The 27,601-nt window shown below is 39.4% G+C and overlaps 1 protein-coding gene and 1 long non-coding RNA gene across 8 annotated transcripts in view; one reads left to right on the top strand and one right to left on the bottom strand.

The window, feature by feature from the left end:
• The window catches only part of LOC114484036 (uncharacterized), a 95,676-nt gene extending 68,395 nt beyond the window's left edge, over positions 1 to 27,281 (top strand). For 3 of the 7 annotated variants that reach the window (XR_008615581.1, XR_008615577.1, XR_008615578.1), the window contains 2 exons: positions 877 to 921; positions 1,150 to 2,246. This is a non-coding gene — a long non-coding RNA (uncharacterized lncRNA). Of the gene's footprint in view, positions 1 to 876; positions 922 to 1,149; positions 2,247 to 23,854; positions 23,966 to 24,935; positions 25,035 to 27,046 lie in introns of those variants that run through there. The other 4 variants (XR_003676513.2, XR_003676514.2, XR_008615582.1 and 1 more) reach the window with 3 other exon arrangements.
• Positions 2,276 to 25,048, bottom strand: LOC102985693 (zinc finger protein 677-like). Its single transcript, XM_055079164.1, is given in 4 exon segments — positions 2,276 to 5,133; positions 5,136 to 5,774; positions 21,919 to 22,072; positions 24,974 to 25,048. Coding segments are annotated over 4 exon segments (1,479 nt in total). The 5' UTR covers positions 24,989 to 25,048; the 3' UTR covers positions 2,276 to 4,462.
• Positions 27,282 to 27,601: the final 320 nt, after the last annotated feature.

Genomic DNA, 27,601 nt, shown 5'->3' with positions numbered 1-27,601 from the left:
AGGCTCAGCGGCCATGGCTCACGGGCCCAGCCGCTCCGCGGCATGTGGGATCTTCCCGGACCGGGGCACGAACCCGTGTCCCCTGCATCGGCAGGCGGACTCTCAACCACTGCGCCACCAGGGAAGCCCAACACGTTCTTATTAAGCGAAAGCCTGAGTTTTAGAGTAGGTGATGGAAACTGGACTGTGATAGGAAAGGCAAAATTGTGCCTGTGCGGAATGTGCCATATTGCACTCACTTCCCTGCAGAGCATAATTTTCACTTCTGTTCCCCATTCACTTGGAGACATCAATCACTGAAGAAAATTTTCAACCCCAAACCAGTCATTGTCTGAGGGGCTCCGTTGGAGACTGTGAGCAAGTAAAGGCTACGGAGTCAGGTGCTTGAGAACCAAGCCTTACTGAATAATTCAACCGTATTTTTTTTCCTCCTTCTTCATGTTGTCTTTTTTTTTTAACATCTTTATTGGAGTATAATTGCCTTATAATGGTGTGTTTCAACCATATTTTATTTTTTACTCTGACCTTTATCTTGCTATAGGATGTGATGAATAAGACCCTTTCTTATCGTGATAGGAATTTCCATTTCCCGAATATTAATGTCTCCACTGTAGGTTTTGCTACTTATTAACTTTTCATGTGCACTTTGGCATATTTCTGAATTTTTAACTTCATTGATCTACCAGTCATGAATAAACATGTCTCCTATGGATATCCACTTCCTTTTGGCTTCTCTTTTGTGGCTATTCTTGTTCTTTATTCCTTAAGATTTTTCGATAACATCACTAGCTTCAGAAACTGAGTGTCTAATGTTCAAATTTTCAAAATTAACATACATTTATTAGCTTTTGAATTTTCCTTGGTGTCATTATATAGTGACAACGTTGGACTTCAGTCTGTTAACTCTGGAAAACAGCAAAGGTAAAAGGACTCCTTTCCCCTTTTTAACAGCTTACTAAGAACCACTCTTCCCCATTAGTTTCAATGTTTCCTTTGTTTACTTAGGAACCATCCAGATACACACCCTCCAAAATCCCACCCTTTGCCTCATCAAAGATTACTGAATTGTTTGTCCTCATTGATCACTCGGAACAATGCTTGTAAACATGATTTAAGCAACATTTACTTACGTTTTTCTCGTCTCCCAAGGCCCCTGAATTTTGGACCACTCTTGAGCACTGTAATTCAGAAGAAGCCTGTTGCCACACCATCCACTCCCAAGAATAGGTGACTTAAGGGTGAAACGTTCCCTGATCAACTGTGCGTCATGCCACCTGCTCGTTTATTCTGCACATGGGATTTTTTTCCTAGACTTGGTTAGCCCTCAGTATAAATGAAAAGTTCTTTTCTGTCTGGTTGTTGAGACTTTTCAGATTTTGTGGTTGCAGCACTCTCTCTACTGTCATAATCCTTTGGAATAAAATCTCTCTTTACCTAAATTTGACAGTGGTGAATATTTTAGTTGTTCCATCTGTGCTCAAAAATGTATACTCTTTAGTTTTCTAGCACAGGGTTTAATATATATACACAGGTCAAACAAGATCATTGTGTTTTCACATTTTTGACCATTAATAATTTGCATCTGTTTCTTAATATTACAAGACGTTTCAAAATCTATTGTGATTGAGGAAATGTCCTTTTCTTGTGAATATGTCCATTTTGCTGCCTTGAAATTATTATTAAAACAAAACTCACCAGGAACAAATGGATTCATGACTTCTGCCTATAATTAGTTTCTCCTGTAGTGTTCTGTGTTTGCTGAAAAATTCCACTGTCAACTCCATGCTGAAATGTCTTTCTTGCCAACATGACTAGTTAGCAATATTACATAATACAAAGTAATCTACCTTATAAAGATCCTGAAGTCTATCCTAGTCAATAGATCTTTTATAAATGTGATGACATACCTTCTTCTATTCATATGTGTGCCATGCCAAGACATTCTGCTCATTTTTATGTGAAAATAAATACGCTACTTACCCTATCCAAACAATACATTCCAAATGATTACCATTTCCTGCACATGAAATCTTTCACATGTAAGGACGTGAGAAAACATACCTAGTAGTAGATGTTAAGTGACAGATACTGCCATAAAAATTCCCGAGTATAGAAATGAAATTATTTGATAGTTGATAATCTAGTTTTACTTTCTATAGAGCTCATATTAAAGAGAATATACCTCCCTACAAAATGCCCTTGCAGAAATACTGCAAACTTCATAATACTTTAGGTAAAAATAAATCCCAATGACTTCATGTTTTACAGGCTTTGTTATCCACATTTGACAAAACTTTGAGATGAAGAACAGAGAAAAGAGCTAAGATACATTACAATTTTAAAAATAAAACTGTCTACCCTCAAAATGAATGTATAATCTGAAATTACATTTAGACATTACTGATTTAGGTATATTATGATGTAAACAAGTTTTTCTCAAAGGTATTTATTTGAATGTAATTCATCACAAGTGTGGAATAAAGTATTTTAAACAATACAGTTCTCATTAAAAGGAAAAAAAATTGTTGTTTCTTTTCTCTTTTCATTGTACCGATATGAGATGATGGACGCTAAGTAAACTTGTTTCGGCAATCATTTCACAACATATGTAAGACCATTCTGCTGTACAGTTTAAAGTTAATATATGACAGTTATAAAACTGGGATGAGGGAAAGATGGTTTTAAAAAGGCAAATAAATGCCTAAACAAAAAATAAAGAACAATGCAATTTATTAAAAAAAAGTTTTTTAAACATTGCTCTTTTTAAAGCAATGGTTTAGTGACCTAAAGTAACACATGCCATAGTCCTCCAAGCCTCAAACCCCAGGTCTTGTCCTTATGAGTCTCTGGAACTGAGCACAATGGTGAATGGAAACAGAAATGCTGTTCTGGAGGGTGTGCGAATGAAATTGCTCATTCTAACCAACGAGAGTTTTGTATTTCACATCGCAGTGTGTAATCTCTATACAGATAAAAATACACATTCACTCTGTAATTCAAAGTATTTATTCAAATTATCTGTTTCACACGGGTGATTTTTTTGTTTGTTTGTTTGTTTTTTGTGGTATGCGGTCCTCCCTCTGTTGTGGCCTCTCCCGTCGCGGAGCACAGGCTCCGGACGCGCAGGCTCAGCGGCCATGGCTCACGGGCCCAGCCGCTCCGCGGCATGTGGGATCTTCCCGCACCGGGGTACGAACCCGTGTCCCCTGCATCAGCAGGCGGATTCTCAACCACTGCGCCACCAGGGAAGCCCCACACGGGTGATTTGTGGTCAGTTCCGCTTTTACCATTTCATGTATGTTGTCAAGCATGTGTGTATGGAGTTTTTGTAACAGTCCCTGACTATCGTATTGATGTCTGCAGGTTTAGTGTTTATAACAAAAATTCAATTGAGTAAATATTAAAGATCACGTACATTAGTTTTATATGGTTTCTCTCTACGGTAGAGTCTTTTTATTGAAATATAATTGATTATAACATTGTTCGTTTTGGCTGTACTACACACGAGGTAACATTTACTTTATGAAATGATAACGATATGTGTAGCCATCTGTCCTCAGTTACTGCAATATTTTTTAACATGTTTCTAACGCTGGATATTACATCCCCATGACTTATCTAAATACCCAGAGGTTTGTACGTCTTAATCCCCTTCACCTATTTTACCCACCGCCCCACCGCCCTTCCTTCTGGCAACAACCACACATTTGTCCTTCACATCTGTGAATCTGTTTTCATTCTCTTTTGTTTTTGTTTCTTAGACTCCACATATAAGTAGATCACGCAGTATTTGTCTTTCTATGTCTGACTTATTTCACTTAGCGTAATATCCTCTAGATCCATCCACGTTGTTGCAAATGGCTGGATTTCTTTATGGGTGAGTAATATTCCTGTGTGTGTGTGTGTGTGGAGACACACTGTATCTCCTCTAAGCATTCATCTATTGATGGACACTTAGGTTGCTTCCATGTCTTGGCTACTGGAAATAATGCTACAATGAATATTCAAGTGCCTATATCTTCTCAAATTAGTGTTTTCCTTTTCTTCCAGCAAAGAGCCAGAAGGGCAATACCTGGCTCATATAACAGGTTTGTTTTTGTTGTTGTTGTTTTTTAATTTCTGAGGAGCTTTCATACTGTTTTCCATAAATGTTGCACCAATTTACAATCCCAGCAACAGTGCACAGGGTTCCCTTTCCTCCACACCATTGCCAACGCTTGTTATTGTCTCTCTGATGACAGCCATTGGAAACAGGTGTGAGGTGATATCCCGTTGGGCTTTTGATTTGCACTTCCCTGATGATTAGTGATTCTGAGCATCTTTTCATGCGCCTGCTGGCCATCTGTATGTGTTCTTTCTCCCTGACAGACTCCCATATGTTGAGTAAGGCTTGAATACACGCATAAATTGTCTGAATCGTTTTATTTTTAAAGTTTCTTTCTACTATGAAATCGGATGATCCCTAAACTTCTGAGGTTTGAATAATAGCGTTGCCATATGTGTGAGGCTTACGTTCGTTTTCAGTATGTATTTTCAGATGCCTGGTGAGGCTTGCAAATTGAGTATAAGCTTTGCCACACTCATTACATTTGTAAGGTTTGTCTCCAGTGTGGATTGTTTTATGTTGAGTAAGATATGAATGTCTTGTAAGGGCTTTGCCACACTCATCACATTTGTAAAGTTTCTCTCCAGTGTGAGTTCTCTCATGACCCCAAAGTTGTGACCGTTCAATAAAAGCCTTATCACATTTATTACACTTAAAAGGTTTTGCTCCTGTATGAATTCTCCGGTGTGCCATAAGGTTTGAACGCTGCGTAAAATGCTTGCCACACTCATAACATCTGTGTGGTTTCTCTCCAGCATGCATTTTCTGATGTCTGCTAAGGTGTGAAAACTGGGTAAAGGCTTTGCCACACTCATGACATTTGTAAGGTTTCTCCCCAGTGTGCATTCTCTGATGATTTGCAAGGTGTGAATTTCGACTAAAGACCTTGCCACACTCATGACATTTGTAAGGTTTCTCTCCTGTATGCACTCTCTGATGTGTTGTGAGGTGTGACTGGTGGTTAAAGGCTTTGCCACACTCACTACATCTGTAAGGTTTCTGTCCAGAATGAATTCTCCTGTGATCCTGAGGTTTGAGCTTTTGCTAAAAGCCTTCCCACAGTCATTACAGCTGTAAGATTTTTCTCGAGTGTGTGTTCTCCTGTGTTGTGCAGGTGACAAAGTGTTTTCCACACTAGGAGCAATTCTGTGAAGTGGTGAAACTGAGGAACCACTGCTGACTGGCTTCTCAACTTGTCCGCATGCATACACTTTCTCCTCAGCTGGAAATCTCTGCAGCTGAGCCGCCTGGGCCTGCAGCCTCACTCCAGGTCTACTTTCCAAACACTTGAGATCTCTGTTTCCAGCAACGCTGACGTTATTTTTCGTTGTTAACAAACTTCTTATGAATGTCTTGTCGTGCGTGAAATATTCACGTGCATTACTTCTTACAGAAACACTCTGAGGAAAATTAATTAAGGATTTATTATCTTGATCTTCTCCATGAGTGAGATTTTTGTTATGGGTCAAAAGTACTTCTTCATAATCTCTTGCATCACATCCCCACTCACTCTCACACTCCTGCACATCTGCACAGACTTTCTTGAGGTCAAAATCCTTGATGCCATGACTTTTACTTCTTTCTAATGTCACTAGATGGCATAATTCTCCTTTAGTAATGTCGTCTCTTGGTGATAATTCCTTGATTGCAAATCCAGCAGAATGTCTTCCTATTATATAGAGTTGGAAAATATTTTATGTTGAATTAGATAATTACACAAAAAATAATACAATGAACACAGAAATTCTTCAAGCATGGTCTTCAAACACTACTGTGATATAGTTTTTTTTAGTTTTCTTTTTATACTTTTTCCCATATTAATGTTTTCTCTGATCTTAGATAATTAAATTTCAAGCACACACACAATGTACTACACATATTTTTTCCCAGATAACTGAATAATTAAATGATCCTCCATAATTAGAAAGTTTATCTATTGATACGTACTGGCTTATAGAACTAGAAGCATAAAATCAAAATTGAGATTTGAGACTGTCTTCCCTAATCTTTAAATTTATAATAACGTTGAATAACATGAATATGATGCAAGAAAAAAAAAATTTTACGAATCTGTACATCACAACAATAATTGATAAAACCATGATAAATCTAGCAGGTAAGTTAGTAAGTAACCACAGTTATACAAAATAATAGTCTCTGGAATTCTAAAAGATTTGAGTAAGTACCAAAAAAAAAAAAAAAAAGAATTTTCATTCCAGAAGGAACACACAATAGGAAAAATTAAAAAAAATCGTGATAAGCACTGAAGTTTGAAATATCAGCTTCAGGTCAATACACATATGTATGAAATTTAAGAATTAGGGAAAACTGTCTGAAATCTCAATCATGATGTCAAGCCTGAAGTTCTATAACAGCCAGTACATAGTTCAACTACCTAGTATCACTTAATTATAGTTATATGGCAAAAATATATGTATACAGTATAAAATCCATGCTTTGAAAATTTGTTATCTAAAGTCAGAGAGAACATTCATATGGAAAAAAATTACAAAAAGATAACAGCCAAAATATAATGTAAGCCAAGGTCAATCTCATAATAAATATGACCAAAAAAATGACATATGTTATTAACTAAAGGTAACTTTACAGCCCTTACTATATGCCATGCAATATTTCAAACCCCATAACAGCATTAACTTAATTATTCTTGAGCTAAATTATCACTAATTTTCATAGAAAAATAAAGGGCCTGGGACTTCCCTGGCGGTCCAGGGGTTAAGGCTCCACGCTCCCAATGCAGGGGGCATGCGTTTGATCCCTGGTCAGGGGAACTAAAATCCTGCATGCCACGTAAGGACGCTGGGACTTCCCTGCTGGTCCAGTGGGTAAGACGTCATGCTCCCAATGCAGGGGACCCAGGTTCGACCCAGTCGAGGAACCAGATCCCGCACGCATGCCACAACTAAGAGTCCACATGCCACAACTGAGAAGTGTACATGCCGCAACCGAGATCCCGCATGCCGCAACTAAGAGTCTACAGGCCGCAACTGTGAAGTCCGCATGCCACAACTAAGAGCCCACATCCTGCAACAAAGATTCCACATGCCAAAACTAAGACCCGGTGCAGCCTAAATAAATAAAAATAAAGGACCCAAAATGCTTACACATCTATCCCTAACTCAGAAAGGAAATTCAAAGGCCAAGGTTTGAACCTGGGTGTGTAGAATAACATTGACATGTTCACATGTATTAAGCAGCATTGTCCATCCAGGCAGTACAGATTTTAAGAGATCCCAGGAAATACCAGTTTCTTAGAAATGTTTCTAGGAAGATACGGGCAGTGAGTTGTGTCACTTATACTGTGACTGTCCTACCATTCCCAGATGATAGGAATCACGTCCAGCACATGTTGATGTACACAGTGACCAGACCGAGTTGCTGATCTGAGCAAACTGTACTGTGTGCAAGTAGGGGTCCTTCCTTATGCAGTGTGTGGGGTATGGGGAGGAGTGGGGTCTTATGGGAACTGGGGAGCCCAAGTGCTAAATAGTGACACAGTACTAAGAAGTACCAACAGAGTTCACTTAGATCCACAAAAATCTGAGGGGAGGCCAGGACTGGGATTTAACAAAGCAAGAGTGAAGTAGTGGGCAATGTGGGAGCACTGCTTGTGCTTGCAAGTCTATGGGAAGAGGACTGTACTGCAGCAGATGAAAGCCTAACCTTGGGAAAAGAAGAACTGCCGTAGCAAGAAGCATAAACATGACTCATTCTATGGAAGCTATATTGTTGGTATGAAGGAAATGTGGAAGATATTAGGAAGACAGAGAGTGCTGTTATGGGAAGACTGTAGGTTTACGTCTATTCCAATATTTGCTCTAAACTTGATCAAGCTGAGTATCCCACAAATTCCATTCCTAGGCATACATTCAAGAGAGTTATATTTATGTCCGGAAGATATGTACAAGAATGTTCTTTGCGGGACCTAAAAGCAAAACCTGGAGAATGAATGAATTCACTCTGTGTGAACACATGTGGATGCAATAAAACCCTCTCAAGGGTACAGCAGTGGAGGATGATCATGGTTGCTGGATGATGGTCACTTGGCAGGGGTGTGACAGAGGTTGACTGGTGGAGACAAAGCTGACAGGAGGCTTTTGCCAAGGTTTAAACTCTTTGTGGATGTGATTACATTTGGTAAGAATAACTTGTGAACTACATTATATATTTTTAAAATAGAACATCAATTTTAGCATGAAGTTTCAGTGCAAATATCTTTGTTATATAAAAGTAATAGAATCTCTTTTGCTGGAATTGTTTAAAGTATTTGAAATCACATCTTTGGATCTTTTAACATTACAATCCCAAATATCTAAGAGACATCAGATGAGAAGTGATCTTACTGTATTTGTTACTATAGATAATACTTACTCTTATAATGAATCAATAGAAAATAACATGTACTTATCCAAAAGTAATGAATTTTTTTAAAGATTTATTTATTTATTTATTTTTGGCTGTGTTGGGTCTTGGTTGCTGCACGCGGGCTTTCTCTAGCCGCGGCAAGCAAGGGCTACTCTTCATTGCAGTGCGCGGGCTTCTCATTGCAGTGGCTTCTCTTGTTGCAGAGCATGGGCTCTAGGCGTGTGGGCTTCAGTAGCTGTGGCACACGGGCTCAGTAGTTGTGGCTCGTGGGCTCTAGAGCGCAGGCTCAGTAGTTGTGGCGCATGGGCTTAGTTGATCCGCCTCATGTGGGATCTTCCCGGACCAGGGATCAAACCCATGTCCCCTGCACTGGCAGGCAGATTCTTAACTACTGCACCACCAAGGAAGTCCCCAAAAGTAATAAATTCTGACTTCAGAAACAGCAACAGAAAACAGTACCCTGAAGGAGCATTACTAAATGACCCAGAGCACAGAATGATTTGTATGGACAAGTGTTCACAGCAGGGTTTAAGCATAGAAACAATTCTGCAAGTGCCATGTTGATCCATGGCAGAGTTCTATATGCAGAGATGTGGTCAACAACATAAACAGCCAATTAACAGCCTGAAGAACAGGACAATAATAGGATGTATATCAACAAGGACCAGGTGACTTTTGATAAAATTGTAAAGAGAACTGAGAAAAAAAGAGGCTTCACAGAAATATGTAGTACAAAGAATGTAAGAAAATTTCTGGGAAACATTAAGTGTTAGAAGCGATAATAATGAGGAAACCATGGAGTGTAAAAAAATTACCTATTTCCTTAAATAAAATGAGATATTTAAATATTAGTATACCATGATGTGCAAGAAGAATCTAGACAGGGAGAATAATTATTAGAATAAATTATTTGTAGCAAAAATCCCAAAACATTGAAATTAAAATAGAAATCAAAACTTACTTATAGGGATTTCCCTGGTGATCCAGTGGTTAAGACTCTGTGCTCCCAATGCAGGGGGCCCAGGTTCGATCCCAGGTCAGGGACTAGATCCCCCATGTTGCAGCTAAGAGCCTGCATGCCGCAAGTAAAAAGATCCCACATGCTGCAACGGAGATCTTGCACATAGCAATGAAGATCCAACATGCTGCAAGTAAGCCCCAGCGCAGCCGAATAAATAAATTAAATAAATATTTTTTTAAAACTTACTTGTAGAAAACTATGGCAAGTCAATTGAATGTTATCTCTGTGGCTAAAACAGTAACTAAATTTTAAAAGTATGTTTTGAAGATATGAAAAATTCTGTTTAAAAAATGCCATAGATTTAATTGAGGAAAATATGTGTTAAAACAAATGTGATACCATTAAACACCTATGACAATGGCCAAAATCCAGAATATGGAAAACACCAAATATTAGAAATGATGTGGAGCAGCAAAAACTTTCATTCATTACTGATGAAAATGCCAAATGGTACAGCCACTTTGGAAGAGTTTGTGGTTTCTTACAAAACTAACATAATCTTAAATATGATCTAGCAATCACACCACTTGTTATTTTCACAAATGAGCCAAAAACTTCTCTACATGCAAAAACATGCACATGAAATAGAATGAATAATCCTAAAATTTGTATGGAACCAAAAAGACACCGAATAGCTGAAGCAATCTTGAAAAAGAATAAAAAAGGTGAAGGCATCACATTCCTTGATTTCAAATGATGTTACAAAGTATCATAATTAAAACAGCATGCTACTGGCCTTAAAACAGACACATAAGTCAACGGAAGAGAACAGAAAGTCCAGAAATAAACCCACGCATATGTGATCAATAAATTCACAACAAAGGAGCCAAGAATATGCAAGGGGGAAAGGACAGTGTCATCAATAATTAGTATTGAGAAAACTGAAAGGCACATACAAAAGAATGAAATTGGACCACTATCTTACACCATATGCATAAATTAACTCAAAACAATAAAGACTTGAATGTAATATCTGAAAAAAAAACTTCTAGAAGAAAACAAAGAAAGCTCCTTGATATCTTGTCAATGATTTTTTGAATCTGAAATCAAAAGTAAAAGCAAAAGAAACAAAAATAAACAAGTAGGTCTACATCAATCTAAGAAGTTTGTGGACAGCAATGGAATCTATCAACAAAATGCAAAGGCAACCTAAAGGTTGGGAGAAATTATTTGCAAATCATTTATTTGATAAGGGACTTCATATCTAAAATGTATAAAGAACTCACAACTCAACAACAAAAACAACAAAAATTCTGATTAAAAATTAGGCAGAAGATCCGAACAGACTTTCTTCCAAAGAAATCATACAGATGGCCAACAGATACATGAAAAGATGCTGAACTTCATTCATCATCAGGGGAATGAAAATTAAAACCACAATGAGATATCACCTCACAATTCTTAGAATGACTTTTATTTAAAAAAAAAAAAAAAGATAAGAAATAACAAGTGCTGGCAAGGATGTGGAGAAAAGGGAACCCTTGTGCTCCATTAGTGGGAATGTAAATCGGTGCAGACACCATGGAAAACAATACAGATGTTCCTCAAATAAATAAAACAGAACTAACATAATATCCAGCAATTCCACTTCTGGGTATTTACATGAAGAAAATGAAAATACTATCTTAAAAAGATACATGCATCTCCCTGTTCATTGCAGCATTTTTAAAAAAATATTTATTTATTTGGCTGTGCCGGGCCTTAGTTGCAGCATGTGGGATCTTTGTTGCGGATGTGGGATCTTTAGTTGTGAGCATGTGGGCTCCTTTAGTTGCAGCATGCGGGCTCCTTTAGTTGCAGCATGCGGGATCTAGTTCCCTGACCAGGGATTGAACCCCGATCACCTGCACTGGGAGCACTGAGTCTTAACCACTGGACCACCAGGAAGTCCCACTGCAGCATTATTTACAACAGATGAGTAAACAACCTAAGTGTCCATCAAAAAATAAATGGATAAAGAAACTGTGAGATGTGTATCTATACACAATGTAATATTATTCAGCCATTAAAAAGAATAAAATCTTGCCATGTGTGACAACATGAAGGGCACTATGCTACCCGAAGTGACACGCAGAAAGACAAATACCTTATGATTTCTCTTACATGTGTAATCTTAAAACAACAACAACAACAACAACCACCTAAAGACACAGAACAGATTTGTAGTTAACTAAGGTGTGGGGTGGGGAGGTTGGGAAAAATGGATAAAGGGGATCAAACAGTTTTTAAAAAGTTGTCAATGTGCTGCTTTCTATACACTAGGAATTCAATAAACATATTTATAATAAATGATGCATTTTTGTTTGTTTTTTACAGAAAAGCTAATTACAGATATCAATAACCAGTGCTGTATTTAAAGCAAACTACATCTAATTCTTGAATTTTCAGTTTTTGGCATTATCCACATCATGAATTTTCCTACTAAATGCATCCTGGTAACAAGCCAGGATGGACAAAAAAGAAACAAATACACTTTAGCTCCACTTTAGGAGACAGATATTAGGAAAAGGATCAACTAAGACACTATCATCTTCCCGAAGGATTAAGTCAATGGAAGGTGGCTTTCCTGTCAAATGAGGTGACACTGTGCCCCCTAGACCAAGGTTTCTGGGAGTGAAACATTTTTATCTTGGTCAAAATAGGTCTTATATGGTGAAAATTACTTTTGTAAACAGGAAATGTAAAACCAAGATGAATGTGGCCAGTAGAGAGTAGCCATGGCGGGATCTAAGGAGAGCAGCATGGGTGTTGTGACCAACATGATTATTTCTGCAAACACAGTTCTCAGAGGCTGCAGGTAAGGTTGATATTTGTTGAAACGAAAGCACTCCCAAGTGGGCCTAAGCACCTTTCATCCCAGAAAGTTAAGACTGAGGAATTCTTATGGCTAACCTGAAAGCCTCCCAGTCATGAAAATCCATTTTGGGACTGTTAACTGTGGATACTACAGAAACCTAGTATACAAAAAAAAAAAATCTAAATAAATAATATCTCCTGCAGCCTTATATATATATATATATATATATATATATATTTGACAAGGCACTTACATTTAGAAGATATAAAGAACTTTTTACACTCAATAGAAAGACAAATAGCCCAATTTTAAAATGGGCAAAGGATCTGAGCAGACATTTCTCCAAAGAATATAGAAAAATATCCAATAAACACACAAAAAACAGATGTTTAACATAATTATTCAATAGAGAAATGTAAATCAAAACCAGAATGAGGGCTTCCCTGGTGGCGCAGTGGTTGAGAGTCCGCCTGCCGATGCAGGGGACACGGGTTCGTGCCCCGGTTTGGGAGGATCTCACATGCCACGGAGTGGCTGGGCCCGTGAGCCATGGCCTCGGAGCCTGCACATCCGGAGCCTGTGCTCCGCAACGGGAGAGGCCACAACAGTGAGAGGCCCGCGTACCGCAAAAAAAAAAAAAAAAAAAAAAAAACCAGAATGAGATACAGCTCCATACTCCTTAAATGGCTGTAATCAAAGAGACAATAACAAGTGTTGGTGAAGATGTGGAGAAACTGAAAAATTCATACACTCACTCCTGGTGGAAATGTCAAATGGTGCAGCTGCTTTGGTAAACAGTCTGGGGGTTTCTCAAAAGATTAAACAGAAAATTACCACATAACCAAGCAACTGTACTTTGGGAGGGAGAGATGAACAGGTAGAGCAGGGTATTTTTAAATAATGAAATTACCTTTTATGGTACTATTATGCTACAAACATGTCAGTATATGTTTGTCTAAACCTATAGAATATACAACAGCAAGGGTGAACTCTAACATAAATATGGTCTTTGACATGTTAATTTGTGTCAATGCAGGTTCATCAGTGATAACAAACATACCACTCTCGAGTGGGATGTTGATCACTGGGGAGGGCCTGCATGTCTGGGGTAGAAAATGCATGGAAACTCTCTATAACTTCCATTCAATTTTTCCATGAACCTAAAATTCCTTAAAAAAAATAGTCTATTAAAAGAAGGTGTATGTGTTCATAGCAGGTACTAACTAATATGAAACAGAGTAAAAGGAATAACTCAGACTAGTTTTTCAAAAATTTCTAGAGGTTATACAGTTTTGGGGGAAAGAAACGTTAAGTCATAAATACTCAAGAAAGAAATCCTGTAAAATATAAAAAAAGATAGTCATTCATGAATCCACAACACCAAATTGTAGGAATAAAACAAACAACACTAAGAATACCATAGAGCTTCCCTTGTGGCACAGTGATTAAGAATCTGCCTGCCAATGCAGGGGACACGAGTTTGAGCCCCAGTCTGGGAAGATCCCACATGCCATGGAGCAACTAAGCCCATGTGCCACAACTACTGAGCCTGCACTCTAGAGCCTGTAAGGCACAACTACAGAGCCTGTGTGCCAACTATTAAAGCATGCGCCTAGAGCCCATGCTCTGCAACAAGAGAAGCCACTACGACGAGAAGCCGACGCACCACAACGAAGAGTAGTGCGCTGAATGCAGAGTGGTGCCCGCTTGCCGCAACCAGAGAAAAGCCCACGCGCGGCAATGGAGACCCAATGCAGCCAAAAATAAAATACGTAAAATAAATTATTTAAAAAAGAATATCATAAAAAATATGGAACTAATGATTGAATAAAGAAAATTAAGGTCATTTATAACAATGAAATTTACAAGATGAAAGTATCAGTGGTTTGAACAAAACAAATAACAGTAGAGTTTTAAAACATCAGCATCGACCATAACTAGAAACAAGAAAGTTATGAAATGAAAAAGCTCACCAGTAAAGGCAAACATACAGTAAATGTAGGAAATCACCCACACACAAAGCTAGTATGGAGGCAAAAAGACAAAAGTAGTAAAAATCAGCTATATCCAAAATAAGCAGTTAAGGGATACACAAAAAAACAATTAGATGTAAAATATGCTATCAGGGACTTCCCTGGTGGCGCGGTGGCTAAGAATACACCTGCCGATGCAGGGGACACAGGTTCAAGCCCTGGTCCGGTAAGATCCCACATACCGTGGAACAACTAAGCCTGTGCACCACAACTACTGAGCCTGCACTCTAGAGCCCGTGAGCCACAACTACTGAGCCTGCATGCCACAAGTACTGAAGCCCACGCGCCTAGAGCCTGTGCTCTGCAACAAAAGAAACCACCACAATGAGAAGCCCACACTGCAGCAAAGAGTAGCCCCCCTCACTGCAACTAGAGAAAGCCCGCGCACGGCAACGAAGACCCAATGCAGCCAAAAGTAAATAAATAAAAATAAATAAATTTTTAAAAATAGATATGGTATCAAAAACAGTAATCATGAGCAGTAGAGTATAAATGCAGGGTTGTTACAATGCATTTGAAATTAAGAGATCAGCAACTTAAAACAATCACGTACATGGAGACTGCTATACAAAAACCTCATGGTAATTGCAAACCAAAAATCTGTAATAGATAATACACACAAAAAAGAAAAAGGAATCCAAATATAACACTAAAGATAGTCATCAAATTGCAGGGGAACAAAAGAAGAAAGGGAAAAAATGACCTACAAGACAAATCCAAAATAATTAATAAAACAGCAGTAAGAATATACATATCGATAATTACCTCAAACGTAAATGGAATAAATGCTCCAACTAAAAGAGATAAAAAGTGCATGAATGGACACAAAAACAAGACCTGTATATATGCTACCCACAAGAGACTCACTTTATTTATTTATTTTTTTTTTGTGGTACGCGGGCCTCCCCCTGCTGCGGCCTCCCCCGTCGCGGAGCGCAGGCTCCGGACGCGCAGGCCCAGCGGCCACGGCTCACGGGCCCAGCCGCTCCGCGGCACGCGGGATCCTCCCAGACCGGGGCGCGAACCCGGCTCCCCTGCATCGGCAGGCGGACGCGCAACCACTGCGCCACCGGGGAAGCCCGAGACTCACTTTAGATCTAGAGAAACACAGAGACTGAAAGTGAGGGGATGGAAAAAGTATTCCATACAAATGGAAATCAAAAGAAAGCCAGAATCTCAATACTTATATCAGACAAAATAGACTTTAAAATAAAGACTGTTAAAAGAGACAAAAAAGGACATGACATAATGATCAAGGGATCAATCCTAGAAGATATAACAATTATATATGCACCCAACATAGGAGTACCTAAATATGTAAGGCAAATATTAACAGACATAAAAGAAGAAATCGACAGTAACACAATAATAGTAGAGGATGTTAACACCCCACTTATATCAATGGAAAGATCATGCAGACAGAAAATCAATAAGGAAACACAAGCCTTAAATAACGCATTAGACTAAATGGACTTAACTGATATAGAAAGAGCACTCCATCCAAAAGCAGAATAGACACTCTTTTTAAGTATGCATGGAACATTCCCCATGGATAGATCACAAGCCAGTCCAAAAAACAAGACTTGGTAAATTTAAAGAGATTGACTTCATATTAAGCATCTTTTCTAACCACAACACTGAGACCAGAAATCAACTGCAAGGAAAAAAACTGCAAACAATGCAGACATGGAGGCTAAACAATATGCTACTGAACAACAAGTGGATCACTGAAGAAATCAAAGAGGAAATAAAAAATACCTAGAGGGAAATGAGAACAAAAACACGATGATCCAAAACCTATGGGACACAGTAAAAGCAGTTCCAAGAGGGAAGTTTATAGCAATACAAGCTTACCTCAGGAAAGAAGAAAAATCTTAAACAACCTAAACTTATACCTAAAGTAACTAGAGAAAGAAACAAAAACAAAACTGAGTAGAAGGAAAGAAATAATAAAAATCAGAGCAGAAATAAATAAGATAGAGACTAAAAAACAAGAGAAAAGAGAAGGAACCAAGATGATGGAATAGAAGGACATGAAGGTCACCTCCTACCACAAATACATCAAAAACACATCTACATGTGGAACAAGTCTCACAGAATAGCTAATGAATGCTGGCAGAAGATCTCAGACAACCAAAACTGCAAAAAAGGGACTTCCCTGGCAGTCCAGTGGTTAAGACTCTGCACTCCCACTGCAGGGGCCATGGGTTCTAGCCCTGGTCAGGGAACTAAGATCCCGCATGCCACACATGCTGGCCAAAAAAAAAAAAAAAATTGCAAGAAAGATCACCACGTAACCAGGTGGGATGAAAAGAAAGAAAAAAAGAAAAGAAGGAATCGGAACAGCAGCTGCAACCCTGGGAGGGAGATGTGAAAGAGGAAATGTTCCCTCACCCTGGGAACCCCTTGACTGACTGGGATATCAGCTGGGACAGACACGGCGCTCCAGAGGCTCCGAGGGGAGTGCACCAACCAGCCTGTGGCAGGCAGAACAAAGCCAGCACTGACGATCCATGCCACCTCACTGCATTCCCCAGGCCAAGATGCATGTCTGCCGGTGCACAAGGTGACTGGGTGCTGAAACGAGCTTCAGAGACAGACCCAGGGACTGGACTGCAGTTGGCTGCACGGAGACAGACTGAAGGGACTGGAGTGTGGTACGTGCCACAACTGGGGGTGTATACAGACGGAACCCGGGCCTGCCATAGAAGTGCCATTGTTAACAGGTGCGTGAAGGGGAGGGGCAGGGCCCCCGCCATAGCAGCCTAACTCTTGGCACGCTCACAGCAGGTGCAACTCCACCTCTATGAGCTCTCGGAGCACGGAAGCACCAGCGCGTTACCCATATGCAGAGGCAAGGCTGAAATCAGAGCCGATCCCCAGGGGCCATGCAATTTAGGAAACAGGACTGCAATCTGAGCCCACTCTCTGCAACTATGCAATCTTCAGATTCACTCTGCAGCTGCAGCCCCGCCAGTTTTGTAAACTCAGCATCTGTGGGACACCCAAGAGCATTACGGGTACTCCCGTGGCTGGGACAGGTCCAGTGTCGGCAGTTTTGGGCTTTGTGGGTACGCGCATGGAGAGGCAGGGCTGAGGTCTAGGCTACTTCTGTACCTCCTGCACTGGGTCCAGAAGGGCGACTACTGCGGTATTGGCACATGACTTTAGTGGATCTGCACTTACAGATCTTCGCTGGTGACTTTATGAACACAGAGCCTGAGGGTCACCAGGGCCCACTGCTGGCATATTCACACGGCTGAGGTGGGGCCGAGGGAAATGTCAACAACAGTGTACTCTGTGAACCCAAACAACGGGTGACAGGCAGCACCACAGAGCATACTCGTCAGTGGACAGCTCCTGCGGAGGAATACTCAGCAGCTCCTCTCCCAGCAGCAGTACTCCAGTCTGGCCTACCTCACACTGAAGCTCAGAGACAGATATGGGAGCTTCTACTCCAACAACTGGGAAGCACCCTGCCCCCAAGAGGGCTGAGACAAACACAGAGCAAAGAGGAGGTCCTGCTCTATATCCAGTGCAGGCTCTGGAACCCACAGCACCAGTCACACCACCTATCAAGGGGATAATAAACAGCACACACTGAAGAAAGATACGGCAGGCATCCACACTAAAATCACCCTTTGCACCAAAAACATTACACTCATGCAGGCTACACAAGGATGCTCTCACAGAAAAACAGCCCTCCAAGATCATGGTATTGATAGATAACTTATCTCCTAAAATCATAGGGTGAGAGAAATACATGTAAAATGAAGAATCAGAGGAACCACTCCCAATTCCAAGATCAAGAGAATTCCCCTGAAAGAACAAACAATGAAACCAACCTCTCCAGTGTAACAGACTCCAAATTCAAAAAGAAGAAAATAAAAATATGGAAAGAATTAAGAAAGGCTATAGACACAAATGCAGATTACTGTAAAATGTAACTAGAAACTATAATGAGGAGCCAAGTAAAATTAGAATATTCATTTGCCAAGATGAAAGCTGAGGTAAAGGCAATAAAGAGCAAAATGAGTAATGAAGAAGAATGAGTAAGTGACCTGGATGATAGAATAATGGAAATCATCCAACCAGCAGAGCAGAAAGACAAATGAAAAAAAAAAAAATGAAAGCAATATATGAGACCTATGGGATAATATAAAGCATGCCAATATCTGCATAATAGGAATCCCAGAAGGAAAAGAGAAAAGGGGATTGAAAATGTATTTGAAGAAATAAATGAAACAGACACTAAAAAAAAAATAGAAAAGATCAATGAAACTAAAAGCTAGTTCTTTGAAAACACAGACAAAATTGATAAACCTTTAACCAGACTCATAAAGAAAAAAAGAGAGAGGGCACAAATCAATAAAATCAGAAATGAAAAAGGAGAAGTTACAAATGACACCACAGACATACAAAGAATCGTAAGAGACTACTACAAACAACTATACGCCAATGGAATGGACAACCTAGAAGAAATGGACTAATTCTTAGATAAAATCTCCCAAGACTGAACCAGGAAGAAATAGAAAATATGAACAGTCCAGTTACCAGTAATGAAACTGAATCAGTAATTTAAAAACTCCCAAAGTTAGAAAAGATACATGCACCCCAATGTTCACTGCAGCACTATATACAATAGCCAAGACATGGAAGCTACCTAAACATCCATCACCAGATGAATGGATAAAGAAAATGTGGTGTATATATACAATGGAACATGACACAGCAATAAAAAGGAACAAAATAATGCCATCTGTAGCAACATGGATGGACTTAGAATTATCATACTAAGTGAAGTAAGACAGAAATAAATATCATATGATATTGCTTATATGTGGAATCTAAAAATTTAAAAAATGGTAAGAATGAACTTTTTTACAAAACAGAAATAGACCTACAGACATAGAAAACAAACTTATGGTTACCAAAGGGGAAAGGGGGTAGGGGAGAGATAAATTAGGAGTTTGGGATTAACATATACACACTACTCTATATAAAATAGATAACCAACAAGGACCTACTGTACAGCAAAAAGAACTATACTCAATATTTTATAATAACCTATAAAAGAATCTGAAAAAGATTATACATATATATATGTATAAGTGAATCACACTGCTGTATGCCTGAAACTAATAACAACTTCATAAATCGACTATACTTCTATTAAAAAAAAAAAATCCCAAAGAACAAAAGTCCAGAATTAGATGGCTTCACAGGTGAATTCTACAAAACATTTAGAGAAGAGTTAACATCTATCCTTCAGAAACTATTCCAAAACATTGCAGAGGAAGGAACACTTCCAAACTCATTCTATGAGGCCAGCATCACCTTCACACCAACCAGAAAAAGATATCACAAAAAAAGAAAATTACAGGCCAATATCACTGATGAACATACATGCCAAAATGCTCAACAAAATAATAGCAAACTGAATCCAGTGATACATTAAAAGGATCATACACCACAATCAAGTGAAATTTATCACAGGGATGCGAGGATTTCTCAATATTTGCAAATCAATCAATGTGATATACAAATTAATAAACTGAAGAATAAAAACCTTATGATCAACTCAACAGATGCTAGAAAACCTTTTGATAAAATTCAACATCCATTTATGATAAAAACTCTCAAAAAACCAGACACAGAGAGAACATACCTCAACATAATAAAGGCCATATATAACAAACCCACAACTAGCATCATACTCAATGGTGAAAAGCTGAAAGCACTTCATCTAAGATCAGGAGCAATACAAGGATGCCCACTCTTGCCACTTTTATTCAACATACTTTTGGAAGTCCTAGCCACAGCAATCAGAAAAAAAGAAATAAAAGGAATAGAAATTGGAAAGAAAGAAGTAAAACTCTCAAGCTTTGCAGATGACATGATACTACATATAGAAAATCCTAAAGATGCCACCAGAAAACTACTAGAGTGCATCAATGAATTTGGTAAAGTTGCAGGATACAGAAATAATACAGAAATCTTTTCCATTTCTATACACTAATAACAAAGTATCAGAAGAAGAAATTAAGGAAACAATCCCATTTACCATCACATCAAAAATAAATAGATAAATATTTAGGAAGAAACATACCTAAGGAAGTAAAACACCTGCACTCCAAAAACCATAAGACACAGATGAAAGAAACTGAAGATGACACAAACATATGGAAAGATATACCATGTTTTTGGGTTGGAAGAATCAATATTAAGAATCATTTTTAGGGCTTCCCTGGTGGTGCAGTGGTTGAGTGTCTGCCTGCCGATGCAGGGGACACGGGTTCGTGCCCCGGTCCGGGAGGATCCTGCGTGCCGCGGAGCAGCTGGGCCTGTGAGCCACGGTCGCTGGGCCTGCATGTCCGGAGCCTGTGCTCCGCAACTAGAGAGGCCACAGCAGTGAGAGGCCCGCATACCGCAAAAAAAAAAAAAAAAAAAAAGAATCAATTTTAAAATGACCATACTACCAAAAACAATCTACAGATTCAATGCAATTCCTATCAAAACACAAATGGCATTTGTCACAGAACTAGAACAAAAATTTTTTACATTTCTATGGAAACACAAAAGATCCCAAATAGCCAAAACAGAGAAAGGACAGAGATGGAGAAATTATGCTCCCTGACTTCAGACTATACTATAAGATCGTCAAAACAGTATGGCACTGACAAAAAAAACAGACACACCGATAAATGGAACAAGATAGAGAGCCCATAAATAAACCCACACACTTATGGTCAATTAAACTATGGCAAAGGAGGGAAGAATATACAATGGAGAAAAGACAGTCTCTTCAATAAGTGGTGGTCAAGCTGGACAGCTATATGTAAAAGAAAGAAATTAGGACATTCTCTAATACCATATACAAAAATAAACACACAATGGATTAAAGACCTAAATATAAGACCATATACCATAAAAATCCTAGAGGAAAACATAGGCAGAACACTCTTTGACAAATTGCAGCAATATTTTTTTGGATCTGCCTCCTAAAGTAATGGAAATAAAAGCAAAAATAACCAAAGGGACCTAATTAAACTTAAAAGCTTTTGCATACCAAAGGAAACCATAAACAAAATGAAAAGTCAACCTACTAAATGGGACAAAATATTTGCAAGTTATATGACCAATAAGGGATAATATCCAACATATATAAACAGCTTACACAACTTAACGTCAGAAAAGCATAAAACTCGATTAAAAAATGGGCATAAGAACTGAATAGACATTTTTCCAAAGAGAAAATGAAGATGGCCGATGAGCACATGAAAAGATGCTCAACATGGCTAACCACCAGGGAAAATGCAAAGCAAAACCACAATGAGATATCACCTCACATCTGTCAGAATGGCTATCATCAAAAAGAACACAAATAACAAATGTTGGTGAGGATGTAGAGAAAAGGGAACCCTCCTATAATGTTGGTGGGAAGGTAAAATGGTGTAGCCACTGTGGAAAAGAGTATGGACGTTTCTCAAAAAACTAAAAATAGAACTACTATATCACCCAGCGATACCACTTCTGGAAATATCTCCAAAAGCATGTTAGGTGCTCCTGTAGTTACCGACTTCCAGAGAGAAGTTATCCTCACTCAGAGAGAGCAGGTTCCTGCAGGTCTCCAGCATCACGTCCCTGTACAAGGCCCTCTGAGCAGGGTCCAGCCATTCCCACTCCTCCTGAGAGAATTCTATGGCCACATCCTTGAAGGTAAACAGTCCCTGAAAGGAAAGCACATTTCACCAAGTGGACAAGGAGAGATTTCTGAGTTTGACACAAACTTACAGAAGCAGACACATGTAAGGATTGACTTGTCTGGGGTGAATGCTCTGACTGATCCATGTAAGATAATTCTGAGCAAGTTACTCTTCTCTTTATGTAACCGAGGTGAAATGCATATAACATAAAGTTAGCCATTTTTAAAGTACCATTCAGTGGCACTTAGTACATTTATAATGTTGAACAAACATCATCTCTTTCTTGTTCAAAAATATTTCAATCATCCCCAGAGGAAATCCTTTACCCATTAAGCAGCTGCTTCTTTCTCCCCCATTTGCCTCAGTCCCTGGACACCAGTAATGCAATGTCTCAATGGATGTACCTGTTTGGGATATTTCCATATAACTGTAACGGTATAAAATGTGACCTTTTGTCTGGTTTCTTTCACTGTGAATAATTTTTTTGGCTCAGCCATGCTATAGTTATGTATCAGTGCTGCTTTCCTTTTCAAGGCTGAGTAATATTCCAATGTATGAGTAAACCACAGATTATTCACTCATCCCTTGATGGACATTTGGGTTATAACCACCTTTTCTCTAATATTAATAGTGCTGCTGGAAGTTTCACATAGAAGTATGTGTTTGAATATGTGTTCTCAATTCTTTTTGGTATTTCTCTAGGAGTGGAATCACTAGGTCACATGGTTTTGTTTTCCAGTGGCTACAACATTTTACCAGCAATGTATCAGGATTCTAACTTCTCTATATCTTTACCAAAACTTGTTCTTTTCTGTTTTATTATAGTCATCCTATTGCGTGTAAAATGATATCTCATGGTGGTTTTGATTTTTCATTTTATTAATTTCGTTGAACATCTTTTCATTTGCTTGTTGATTACTTCTATATCTTCTATGAAGAAAGGTCTATTAAAGTCCTCTATTTTAAAATTAGATTCTTTGTATTTCGGTTCTTGAGGTACAGGTGTTCTTGAGGTATAGGAGGTAAAGGAGTTCACCTTTCTTCTGTTTACAGTGGATAATTCCAATTAACCTATGTTCAAGTTCACTAGTTCTTTTTTTAAAATTTTATTTATTTTATTTATTTTTGGCTGCATTGGGTCTTTGTTGCTGTGCGCAGGCTTTCTCTAGTTGCGGAGAACGGGGGCTACCCTTGGTTGCGGTGCACAGGCTTCGCATTGCGGTGGCTTCTCTTGCTGTGGAGCACGGGCTCTAGGCCCGCGGGCTTCAGTAGTTGTGGTGCACGGGCTTCAGTAGTTGTGCACACGGGCTTCAGTAGTTGTGGCACATGGGCTTAGTTGCTCCACGGCATGTGGGCGCTTCCCAGACCAGGGCTCGAACCTGTGTCTCCTGCACTGGAAGGTGGATTCTTAAACACTGCGCCACCAGGGAAGCCCCAAGTTCACTAACTGCTTATTCTGATTGTCAATCTGCTGTTGATATCCTCTAGTGAATTTTCAATTTCAGTTTTGGTACTTTTCAGCTCTAGAATTTCTAACTCTCTTTATTGATGTTTTCTGTTTCTTGAAACAATGTTCTACTACTTTCCTTTAGTTCGTTCTCCATGGTTTCCCTTAAGTCTCTTAGTACATTTAAGACAGTTGATTTAAAATCCTGTTTAGTAACTGTAGTATCTGTGCTTCCTTATGAACACCATCATTAACCCGATAATCATGCTCAAGTTTCCCATTCTGGAGAAATTCTTAGACATCTATAGTAAAGTCGGCATGCTCAGAAGCAGCCACTATGACCTGTTTTTTTATTACAGTAAAAACTGTACAGGACCAATGTGTCTTCATTAAGAAAATGCTCCATGAGGATACAAAAAAAGAAAGTCAACTCTAAGTTTATTAACATGAAAACAAGTCTAAGATATAAGGTATGTAAATATTTAAATGTGCAGAATAAAATACCATAACAAAATATTTATTAAAGAGTACTTTCTAAAATCACATTACCATATATAAATGCATTTCTGTAAGATGTGCAGTGGGGATTAACAGTGGTTTCTGATGGAGACAGTAAGTGACAGTGTAAGATGTGACAAGGAAGGGGATATTTTACTTCTTAGTCTCTAAACTGCATTACTGTGTGTAGCTGAACCATGAAAATATATACATGAGATGTTTAATACAAAAAAAATAACACTGAACAAGAATTAGTAAAATTATAATTCGCCTCCAGCCTCTCTGATGACAGAAAGTTCTGCTCCTATGTCTTGGCTAAATTATAACCATTTTTATCTAAAACACCTGCTGCATGAGAGTCCCTATGTGAACATGACAGGCTCTGTGAGATGAATGTTTTGTAAATAATTTAAGGAACCCTTATTGTTAGATGACACCCTATCCATTCCTTACGTCTGTTTTGAAACTGCCCATTCTATTTTGAAGTGTTGATATTTTAGAGCCAGAAACACACTGATTGACTTCTTTAACTTCCAATACACTTATAAAATCTCACAAAGCATGTTTCCCCATATCAGTCTCCCAGTCTAGACCTCCTCAGGTATTTGTGCACAGTAGTACATCACTTACATATGTAGTTTCTTTCATCCTGGTTTATATGGAACTGAAAGGGCATCCAGAAGGGTGCACTAAACAATCCTCACTGCCCTACCTCACTGACACCACAGAGCCTACTCCCCATCTCTAATCCACGCCTGAGTATAAAACCTTTCACGGGATGACCACCTAAAAGGGGGATCTTCCCAAGTTCCCTGTCACTGGGTCACAGTGACATGGAATCTGCAGGGAGGTGAGAGGAGACTGAGGGAAGGCCCTGTGTGTGAGTAAATCGGACATTTCAGAGACAGAGAAGATTAATGAGCCTAAACTGTGTCATTTTAGGAAGGAGAGAACAAATCAACAAAGAATATGACTTTTACCTGTGAAAGCTCCATTCTTTCTTCTTTCCTCCTCCTCTGAATTTCCTGTTAGATTCTTCAGGTAAGATGATTCTGTGGGAGCGAAATATGCTGTTTAATGCTTACAACCAACATACCCCGCTTCTGGCATCTGCCACAAAGCTACCAGAAGGAGAACCTTAACGTGGGGGAAAGACAGTCCTTTGCTGCCAACTGTAACACGAGGGATATAGGGACAATAAACTCCTACACGAAGACCAATTAGTGAGCTTGTCACCCACTTCTTCAGGAAGCCCTCCCTGCTGCCAAAATGCCCACTCGACTGCAACTGCGCCGTCCTTTGTCCACTTGGCACTAATCCAAAGGAAAGTGCCTCCTCCAACTTCTGCTCTCTTCCGGAGGCAGCCAGCATCCAATGACTGGTTGACGCAGGATATGGACGCTTGTCCCTTTTGCTAATTGGGAGCCACTCTGGAGGGGCCACCCCAGCTCCAGAGCTCCCTGTGGAGCTATACTGAACAATTTAGATTTTTGTCCCGAGGGTGATGGGAAACCATAAAAGATTTAATGGCAAGAGATGACGCAATCAAACTTATGATTTACCCCTGATACAGAGACAGACAAGCTGAGAAAAAGGTATGCCTCCATCTCTGGGCCTATGCCCCTGTCTCTTTTTACGCATTTTCCATAATTGCTGGAGGACTGGAATATGTTTAAAATTTCAATTATAACCAGGCAAACTGGTCTCCTCTATCTTCTCCATGTCACAGGTGGGTACCCTGAGGCTCAGAGGGGGAGTAATTTTACCAAGTTACCCTGAAGAAATCTGAGTTAGGTGAGCAGAACTGGGTAGAAGTGGCAGCCTGGATAGGTTTAGGTAGAAAAGGTTTAAACGTCCTAATTCCAGATTACCTTTCATATTCCTGAGCAAGAGAAGCTTCTCGTTCATGGGTTTAATCAAATTCATTTAATTCCTCTCTTCCAGACAACATTATAGTCAAAAAATATGAAATTACAAAGAGTTATTCCTCCAGAAAAACAAGAAAGAGGGTCACCCGTGGAGATGAGCCCTATCAATCTCTTCATCATGAACACATGGGTTCTGTGGGAACAAAGTTTCACATCAATCTGGAAAAGGCTGGAACCTGGGACCCTTGACTACAGTGCCTGCACCTGGACAAATGTGTCCCTGAACACGGAATACAAAAAAACCATAAGGCACTAAAAATAACTGCATACATGCACAGCTTGGGCAAACAGCTTACGAACAATAAGAAACAAAAAGGCCAAAACCCAACGGCCACTTCTGAGGTGCTGAGAGCAAAAGCAGGGTCCTGCACATGGTTCCTGCACACGGCACCACCAAGGGGGTGGGCAGGCCGCCTAAGCTACACCTCTGGCCCGACCCACCAATCTGCCCCTCCCTCACCCCCTTTAAGGGACCAGCTCGCACCACACCCCCCATCAGGGGGCGAGCAAGGGCACCTGTTTCTTGTTCTCGCTCACTTGTGCTGCAGCACGAGTCCCAGTAAAGCTTTGCCTGAATTCCTCGTCTGGCCTAACTGTTACCAATTTCTACTGATTAAAGAGTCCAAGAGCCCAGGTCAGTAACAAATCCAGCCCATCAGTTAATATCTGCACAGAAAGGACAAAGGGGACTTGGGGGGACAATCTACTTAGTTGGACACTTAAACTCAGAGCTCACTAACTGAGCAGATCACTTAAGGGAAGAAAGAAGCTACTGAATATTAAACTAACTGGTTAAACTAGGTTTTGAGTGTTAAAAAAGACAATCAACACCCTTACCACATGCATAGTGAAGTTATTTAGCAGACATCAAAGAATAGTTCCAATACAGGATACAGTAGAAAGCATATAAACCTCATAATCTGAACAATGAAATTTAGAGTGAAAATAATTTGAACATTTAAAACATACCCAATCGCTTCTGAGATTAAAGTTAAAACAAGTGTGAGGATACATCAAATTTTAAAAAGATTGACATGAGCCATATAGAAGGGCAACAGTACTGTTAATCATGACCATTTTCAAAAGCTCTGTGTGGTGACACAAATACTTTCCCCCATTTCTTAGAAGGGAAGAGAATGACCTGGAACTGACTGACCTAAGTCTCCGCCCTCTGGAAGAACGGGGCTTGCAAATGGAGTTATCATCTGAAGCAATGATTAGAAAATGCGGACGCCTCAAACACCTGCTTTTGCAACTGTCATTCTCTTCTGCGTAATTTAAACATGTCAACAAATGTTAAATAGATTAGCTTAGAGACACCACTTAGTACTTCATAACTTAATATTCCATATTTAATCAACTCAATACTCACCTGGGTTTGGGTTCCCGCTTTCTCCACCACCACGTGCTTTGTTCCCTTTATATGTCTCCCTGGGTCCTTCTGTTTCTCTCCTCTCCTTTTGTGTCCATTTCTGTGTTTCCTCCTCTGTTCATTCGCATCATTTTCTTACCCTCCCTCTCTATTCCTCCTCTCACAGACTGTTAGGCCTCGCTCTGTTGCAATCTCTGTTGCAATCCCTGTCGTTCTTTCTCCCCAAACGTTCTGATGCCTCACTAACTGCATATACTTCTGCCTTTGTATTCCCTCTCTGCTCTCCTTGGAGGGAGGTCAAGGGCGAT

The sequence above is a fragment of the Physeter macrocephalus genome, chromosome 17 (assembly GCF_002837175.3).
Source record: "Physeter macrocephalus isolate SW-GA chromosome 17, ASM283717v5, whole genome shotgun sequence".
Taxonomy (NCBI): domain Eukaryota; kingdom Metazoa; phylum Chordata; class Mammalia; order Artiodactyla; family Physeteridae; genus Physeter; species Physeter macrocephalus.
The sequence above is the reverse complement of the archived record's forward strand: the minus strand, read 5'-3'. Positions and strand labels throughout refer to the sequence as shown.